General features: G+C 47.7%; 1 protein-coding gene and 1 long non-coding RNA gene across 2 annotated transcripts; both read left to right on the top strand.

Moving 5' to 3' along the window:
• Positions 1 to 3,163: 3,163 nt before the first annotated feature.
• LOC135619618 (BAHD acyltransferase DCR-like) lies at positions 3,164 to 4,860 on the top strand. Its single transcript, XM_065121787.1, has one exon. It carries the CDS (start codon positions 3,244 to 3,246, stop codon positions 4,726 to 4,728), a length of 1,485 nt encoding a protein of 494 aa, XP_064977859.1. The 5' UTR covers positions 3,164 to 3,243; the 3' UTR covers positions 4,729 to 4,860.
• A 609-nt stretch (positions 4,861 to 5,469) lies between these two features.
• On the top strand, positions 5,470 to 7,886 carry LOC135618234 (uncharacterized). The gene is made up of 2 exons (XR_010488948.1): positions 5,470 to 5,986; positions 7,054 to 7,886. It is a non-coding gene; the product is annotated as an uncharacterized LOC135618234 (long non-coding RNA).
• Positions 7,887 to 8,778: the final 892 nt, after the last annotated feature.

Genomic DNA, 8,778 nt, shown 5'->3' with positions numbered 1-8,778 from the left:
GGAACGACATCTTCTTCCTTCGTGAGCTCTTATGCAACTCCGGTGCCTCCATAGCGAGGACACGCGTGGAGCTAAGAACCGGGGAGGACGGCCACGCGTAAGGCAGCTCCGGACGCGGTCATCTACAAGATCCACGTTCCGCGCTCGAGAGCCGATGAGCGGCCAACACACAAGTAGCGATGCTGAGGGCCCAATAAGGCGCGCGCCATGGCCGATAAGTTAGCTTTAGTAGCCCACGGACAAAGTTCAATAAAAATAACTTAAAAAGCAGGTGATTTAACCCAAGAAAAAAAAAGGGTTTTTTTTCTTTTATTCTCTTTCTAACCATTTTACCAAACAGAACATTATTTTATAACAGTATTTTTCTTTCTCGTTGAGGTTTAAGAAGAGAAGATATAACATCTCAAATTAATCCCACATTCCAACGGGTTACATATAAGGGTTTGATCGTTTATAATTGTTAATTCTAACTTAAGTATTTTAAATCAGCCATTCAAATTCATATATATATATATATATATATATATATATATATATATATATATATCATTTTGCTTGGTTGCTTCCGCCCGCTGTTTCTCCATCCCTCTCCGTCGTTTACATAGAACCAGTTCAACATTTCCACGGAGAAGATGACGACTTCGCCACTTCTCTATGATGAAAAGCATTGGGTCGTCTTGATACGTTTGATACCCATGCAGTAATTCGTCCGATCGGCTTGAGCTGTAGCAGAAGAGAAAACAAGTCTCGCCATGCCGAGGAGGAATTCATACTTTCTATGCTTCTAAGTGGATCATCATGTTTTGCGCTCAGTTACATCGTATCTAGTGAAAGAAACAGGCGCTCTTTCATTATATGACCTGCCAGCCTATGGTAGTGCCATGTCATGGCATGATTTGTTGTGTCCCTTCTTTTCCTGTCAACCGTGACACATCAAAAGGCGCTGAGAAAAAAGAACTCGGATGCCCTTTCTAGAATCTAAGTGACCTATCGCAGGCCTATTTGTGTCGTGCAGCAGCTAGTCTGGTGGATAAGTCAAGAGTTCCATATCCTGTAGGAGATGAGGTTCCTTGAACGAAGCCATACCGGATTCAACTTTGACGTGTGATGCTTTGCATCAGACATGAATGACCGTCTCCGTGGTTCCTTCTGCAAGCTGATGATTGTGATGGCTGTCATTTTGCTTTGGCCATCGCAAGCCTGTTCATCGTGATCTCTACTGTTCCATCTAATTGTATAGAAGAAATACTAGAACACATGTTGTTGGTTTTTTTGCTTATAGTGCATTATTTGAGAAGATAAGATGGCTGAAGTGAACAAGGACACAAAGTCGAATATTGCGTTTCTCGCTGATCCTTCTTTTGGCGTTTCCTAGAACATCGAGTGAGTATTCTAGGGAAGTAACAGGCTTGTCTAGACTGTGGACGTGACGGAGGTATTATCCAACTGGGACATTGCTTCTATCTTGCCTCGTGTTTCTTTCGTTAGCAAATCTACTGTGCACTTTGGTTTTTACTGTGTACTATCTTGTTTTTAGGTGTCTCTTGATAGTGTTCTTACAGAAAATTTCTCAATTTGCGTCCAACTTTTTTGCATGACAGAGAGTTCAGCTCGCTTGACTTGTGCCAAACACTGGTGAATGAGCGTGAAATATGCACTTACGGTGCGTGTCAACGGTATTCAATCACCTTCAACTTTCTTCCTATCCCTTATTTCTTCCTAGAGATTGAAACAGTGAGTCTTACGATTCTTTTGTAGCACAGCTCCGTTGTGTTTGTTCGAACCACCACCGATGCTATCGATTGCTTCTTTATCCAGCCTTGCTTGTCGAACTTCTATGTACTCACCTTTGCAGTTACTTAAGCAGTTTCCTCACCGTTGTTTCAGAAGACATCCCTGCAGCTATGTCCCAATGGACAATGCTTATCTCGTGCAAACACTGCCTCCTCCGTTCGACCGACAGCCGACTGCTGCATAGACGTCAAAGTGGATGGTTCCGAGGAAGAGGAACTGCCATGCATCGACTGTCATCGAGTGAACTCATAGGCGGCGCGAGATAACCTATTCCTGTAGATAACTATGAAGCCTGGGTGTGAGATTGGCCAGTATGAAGCTGGACCACTTGCGTCGCCGTCCACGAGTCCTTCAAATCCCCCGTCGCGTCTGGTCCTGCATGGAGGGAGGTCGGCACTTACACGTGGGGGGAGAGGCACTCGAGTTTTTATCTTCCCCAGTACGCAGCACTTGTTAATTGCGTCCAAGAGACGTTGACTTGGTACTGCTCTCGTGGCCAGTTGGGAGAAGAGCCTTCGAGTGCTCGATCATTACTTGGTCTCATGGGGATCTACCGATACGTTCCAGCTCATCTCGCTAATAGATTAAAGAGCCGACATAGTTGTCCCTTCTCAGTCGAGGATGAATCCATGTACCTTCTACGACAAGTGAGTTGGACACGGAGAGCTGCGGTGGCGAGTACCGAGCGCCACCTTCAACAAAGATTCTTGGGCGGCGGTAAACATGGCAGGAGGGTCTCAGAGTTCATGAACCAGCAGCCTGGACACAGCTAACTATCGAGTCCTGGAGTTGCATGAATCAACGTAGTTTTCTTCCCGTTTCTTTTGCTTTTGATGATGACATTGTGGACTTCAGCAGTCGCCAAATAAGACGATGGTGAGTGATTCATTTGTTGTTCTTGGGTTTGATCGGTTTCTTTTGCATGGATCTTAATCACATTGTAGTAGGTTTCAGATAGTTTCCGATAATCTTACTGGGAGATCCATGGAAAAACAGAGAACTATCACACACAACATTTGGTTGGCTCCTCAGGAAGGAAGGTCAATGAAAAGTCTCCAATTTTTTTTCTCTTCAGTAAACAACCAGAGATGGTCGGTTGCAGTACTCCTATTTCTTTATACATGCATGACATGACACTGCTCGTTAACTGGGTCTGGTTGCTACAATAATCCACCAACCAAGCCTGATGGATTATTGTATTAGTTTATAGCAAGCAATGCTCAGGCCCTAAGGTAGTAATACTTGTTGTGGAAGATGAAAACATCATTCCCTGATATTAGTCCCCCAATCTTGCTCTCTCTCTTTCTGCAACCGAGAGATTAGTGCCGAAACGCATGCACCTAATCTCCCTCCTTCCCCTATATAAGCTCTCCCCAAGTCCCAGCTTCCCTCCCACAGCCCACACCACCACCCCGAGTGCAAAGAGAGCAGCTGCTGCTTTCAGCAGAGATGGAATTAGCCATGTCTCCAAACCTTTCCTCCTCTTCCATTTCTTCTCTTGCTGCTTCTCTCATCGCTACTGGTCCTAATTCCACCTCCTCTACTGTTGCTCCTGCAGCAGCTGTCGCCATTGTATCGAAATGCACGGTCTATCCTGACCGCGAGTCCGACCTCGGCGACCTCCCGCTCTCGGTTTCCGACCTCCCCATGCTGTCGTGTCACTACATACAGAAGGGGCTCTTCTTCCTCCCTCCGCCAGTGCCCATAGCCTCGCTCGTCTCCCTCCTCACCTCCTCCCTCTCCCGCGCTCTCTCCCTCTTCCCTGCCCTCGCCGGCCGTCTCTGCACCCACCTTGACGGTCGCATCTTCATCTCCTGCAATGACGCCGGCGCTGAGTTCTCCTACGCGACTGCCGCTTCCTTCTCTCTCCCTGACCTCCTCCCTCCCTCCTCCGACGTGCCGTCGGCAGTCAAGTCGCTCTTCCCCTTCGACGGCGCCGTCAGCTTCCACGGCCACTTCCGCCCGCTGGCCGCTTTCCAGCTAACGGAGCTCGCCGATGGCGCTCTCTTCCTCGGCGCAGCCGTCAACCACGCCATCGTAGATGGGACGTCCTTCTGGAATTTCTTCAACGCATGGGCGGAGCTCTGCCGCGGTGGCTCCCCCGCGCAGCCGGACTTTCGCCGCAACTACTTCGGCGGCTCAAAGGCGGTGCTGCAGTTTCCGGGCGGCCGTGGCCCGGAGGTGACGTTTCCCGTGGATGCGCCACTTCGGGAGCGGATTTTCCGCTTCAGCCGGGAGGCCATCGTCGACCTCAAATCGAGAGCCAACTGCCGCGCCAAAAGTGTTGCCGCCGGAGACCTCCCAAATACGGAGATTTACGGCGAGAACAGCCACGACCGGAAGACGGTGGCGTCGAACGAAGAGGAGGAGATCTCGTCCTTCCAGTCGCTGTGCGCCCACGTCTGGCGGTCGGTGACGCGGGCACGGACGCGGCTGCCAGCAGAGGCCACAACCACGTTTCGGATGGCGGTCAACTGCCGGGGCCGGGTGGCGCCGCGGGTGGCGGCGAACTACTTCGGAAATGCGATCCAGAGCACCCCGACGAAGGCGTTGGTGGCGGAGGTGGCGGGGCGGGACCTCCGCTGGGCGGCGGAGCTGCTGCACCGCAGCGTGGCGGATTACGGGAACGAGGCGGTCCGGCGCGTGGTGGCGGAGTGGGAGGCGGCGCCGCGGTGCTTCCCGCTGGGGAACCCCGACGGCGCGGGGATCACCATGGGGAGCTCCCACCGGTTTCCCATGTACGAAGGCAACGACTTCGGATGGGGCCAGGCGGCGGCGGTGCGGAGCGGCCGGGCCAACAAGTTCGACGGGAAGATGTCGGCGTTCCCGGGCCGGGAGGGCGGTGGGAGCGTGGACCTGGAGGTGTGCCTGGCGCCGGAGACCATGGCCGCGCTCCTCCGCGATGACGAGTTCATGAGCTACGTCTCCCCGTAGAGTCGCGACGAAGCCGTAGAAGTTGCCGTTCGGCTGCTTCAAGCTATCACATCTCGATCGTGTTGCTCTCCGGTGTACTCTGTTGGTTTCCTTGTTTCCAATTCCAAGTTGCTGTGCTTCAACTTTACTGCATGCAGGTGTCTCTCTTTCTTGGACATTTCATGCTGCGCATATCTGATTCAGATTTCTGTGGAACTTTCTTCTACATTTTCTTAGCCCAAGAAAGATCCTAATCCGAAAACTTGATTCAGGTCACACGTACGGATGCATATCCCCCGGTGCAAATCCCGGGCGATGTGGCCATTCCTTCTTTGTAGCCGTAATCAAATTCAAAGCGTATCAGATATCTCCTTCGCTGTCACTTCCACCAAACCTCGAAGAGATGATAAATTATGCAGGATTCTGATGGCGTTTGGGAGCTCAATCTCCAAAACTAATCTTTTGAAGGCAAACACTGTTTTGAGTTAATGTGCTTCTCAGTTTTTCTTAAAATTACTCTAATTTTCCCATTTCAAGTAACATTTGTGGGTTTTCCTAACAAAGAAGGAATTGGCGTGTGGTAATCATCACATGTATTCCTACATCAAAACAACAACACGTGATTAGCATTTTAAGATAAACAAAAAGAAAATATATAATAGACTTCAAAATTTGTAGACAAACCATTGGACCAAACACACATGTTTTCCGAGTTTCTAATTAGAATTAATTATTCCTTTTTTTCCATGCCCATCAAAACAGGACGAAGCGGCGAGTTCCTTTAATTTCAGATCAAGCGCTCCGATCTTCTTTGAGAGTCGTACGGTCTGATCTTGATCTTGATCAAGTACTCCCCGGTGACGCTAGTATGGTTCCGAATCGATCTGGCGGTGGTGAAGATAGAATCTCGCCCGTCCATTCTTTAATGATCAAAGATCATGACGGCTGATCACTACATCGGTCGCCGCTCGTGCGTGCTATATAAATGATGGTGGATATGTTGCCTAATCCCCATCCCTTCTCATCGTACCGTCCCATTTCTTCGAGGTCCCTTTGGTGCCGCTTTCCTCGAGAAGCCCTGCTCCTCCCTTTCGCAAGCTTCCCGACGCTGTTGCCACCACCCGATGCGGATCGTCGCCTTCTTCCCAGCCTCTCGATGCCTTCCCTTGAGGTGGGCGTTGTTGCTGAGCTTCCTTGGGATCCAGATTCGGTTGGCTGCGGCCGATCAGACCTGGAAACCCGAGTTTTGGTTTCCCGCTGATTTTGATGTGTTTACAAGGTGAGATCCGTTTATTCCTGATTCCCCGTGCCTTACTCGTTGGTGATCTTGAATCTTGAAACGATAAATTGCTCTGTGATGCCTACTCTCTAATTAATATAAGTTCATGCTTGTGATCTTTTTTATCTTGAAACGACAGAGTTCTTAGTCGGTTGTGCCTTTTCGTTTTCTTGGTTCTGAGATCCGTGTCTTCTTGATCTCTCGTGCTTTACTCGTTTGTGATCTTGAATTTAGAAATGGTAAGAGTTGTTAATCTATATGATGCCTATTCTCTAATATAAGTTCATGCTTGTGATTTTTCTTATCTTGAGACGACGGAGCTCTCTGTCGGTTGTGCCTTTTCGTTTTTTTGGTTCTGAGACCCGTGTCTTCTTGATCAGACTTACTGATTTGTGATCTTGAATCTTAAAATGATAAGCTGATCCGTGATGTGTATTCTCTTATATAAGTTCATGCTTGTGATCTTTTTTATCTTGAAACGACAGAGTTCTTAGTCGGTTGTGCCTTTTCGCTTTCTTGGTTCTGAGATCCGTGTCTTCTTGATCCCTCGTGCCTTATTTGTGATCGTGAATCTGGAAATGATAAAGAGTTGTTGATCTATGATGCCTGTTCTCTCGTATAAGTTCATGGTTGTGATTTTTTTTTATCTTGAAACGACAGAGTTCTTAGTCGGTTGTGCCTTCTCGTTTTCTTTCTTGATCTCTACTGCCTTACTCATGATCTTGAATCTTGCAATGATAAAGAGGTCTTGATCTGTCATGCATGTTCTCTCGTATAAATTCATGCTTGTGATCTTGCATCTTGAAACGAAAGAGTTCTTAGTGATAAGCAGATAAGATTTCCTGAAGGCAGTTGAGGAAATCTCTAAGTAATTGAGTAAATCTCTGAGCAGTTGAGAAAAATCTTCTCTGTTGAATGTGTATAAATAGTTATCAAGAGCGCACTATCTAAATGAACTAGGCAATTACATTTCATACATTTCATAGTTTCTTCTACAATTTCTATCTTTCTATCTTCTTCGTTTAATTCTTTACATGGTATCAGAGTCTTCTTCCTTGCGGATGTAGGTAGTTCTGTCGAAGCCTTCACTCGACCGCCTCCTGCCCTCACAAGAACCTCACCTACACTACCGTGGTGGTCGCCGTCCACGCAACTGCTCCTCGGCCAGCGATCTCTTCTCCTCGTTCCCACATCTCACTCGAGTGAGAAGTGATGTTGCCGCGCCACACAACCTCGTCGAGGTGCTCGACGTCGATACTGCTTATCCTGTTTCGTAGTGTTCTCCTATCTGAGCTGGCAGTCGCTTGTCATTTCCTCTAACTTGGCGCACCTCAGCAACATTAATCCAAAGCAACAAAGTAGTCACCTCCCGCCACAACCGTCACCACCTTCCTACGGCAACAGGAATGATTGCAATTTTTACAGCTTCCATCTGCAGTCGCTTTCCTTTGCCGTAGTAATTTCTCTACCGCAGCAAGCTTCAGCAGCTGTAATAGCTGTAGATTTTTCCACCTAATCGTTGCCGATTTTTTTTCCATCTAATCGTAGTAGATTTTTTTTTTCACCTAATCACTGCAGATTTCTCGCTCATCGCTGCAGCTTCCTCGCCCAACGCTGCAGCTTCCTCTACAGTGCATCGCGCTGCAGCCTCCTCTGCAATTCATCATGCTGCAGCCTCCTCTGCAGTTCATCGCTGTAGCCTCCTTTGTAATTCATCGTTGTAGCCTCCTCTGCAGTTCATTGCTGCAGCCTCCTCTGTAGTTCATTGCTGCAGCCTCCTCTATAGCGCATCGATCTGCTTTCCTCCTCCTCCCTCCCTCTTATATCTTTACATCTTCTGTAAAGATCACTTAAACCGCCACAAAATATCTGGGATGTCTTCATTTTTCTCTTCCGATATTCCTATCCTTGTTTCTGTAGGGACTCTAAGCACTTCTCAAAGTCTTATCACCATCAATGCTGTAGCACTCATTCCCTTCAAATTATCCAAATGCAGTAATTATGCATCTTGGCGGCATAACTTTCTAATCTTCTATTTGGCTATGATCTCCTAGGTTACATTGATGGCTCTCTCCAGTGTCCACCTGAAATGGTTAACATCCCAGGCGAACTCAGTCCAGTGCCAAATCCAGCCCACAAACTATGGTTACATCAAGATTGCCTCATCTTCCAAGCTTTTCAAACTTTCGTTGTTGGATCCATTGCCCCGCCTCATGTACGACTACTGTAGAAGCATGGTGTAAGTTACAAACAACTTTGGCAAATCGCTCGCGTACTTGCATGCTCGGACTTCTCTCCAATCTAATAAAAATGAAACAAGAGGGAAGTACTATTGCTGATTATCTACAAAATATCAAAGTTATCATCGATGACTTGGCTTTGATATGTCATTCTCTCAGTGATGAGAAGTCCTAATCCATATCCTCAATGGCCTAGGATATTTTGTAGAAAGAACTGATCGACTCACCAAGAACTGATAGCAGCACTTCGGGCACACGACTCACCAATATCATTCGAAGAACTTTATGATAAGTTGATCGACTATGAGACGTACTTGAAGCGTGATGATAGGTTGCCCGGACCACCTATTACATCTCAAGTCAATCAAAAATCCAAGAGGAAGAGCAACTAGTACAATAAGCACGTCAACAATGGTCTGGCTAAGCTGCCTCCTAGCCCTATGGGGCCCAGACCAAACCCCCCTTATCCATATCAAGGTGGTAACTTTCATAATCCTCAACCACCGCGTCTTGATTTCACAAGCCACCAATGAGTCGTTTGCCAACTATGTG

This window comes from Musa acuminata, chromosome BXJ2-8 (genome assembly GCF_036884655.1).
Source record: "Musa acuminata AAA Group cultivar baxijiao chromosome BXJ2-8, Cavendish_Baxijiao_AAA, whole genome shotgun sequence".
Lineage (NCBI taxonomy): Eukaryota > Viridiplantae > Streptophyta > Magnoliopsida > Zingiberales > Musaceae > Musa > Musa acuminata.
Note: the sequence above shows the minus strand (reverse complement) of the source record. Positions and strands in the feature narration are given on the sequence as shown.

Excerpts from the sequence above, each read along its gene's own strand:
- LOC135619618 (XM_065121787.1), top strand. The coding sequence starts at position 3,244 with ATGGAATTAGCCATGTCTCCAAACCTTTCCTCCTCTTCCATTTCTTCT.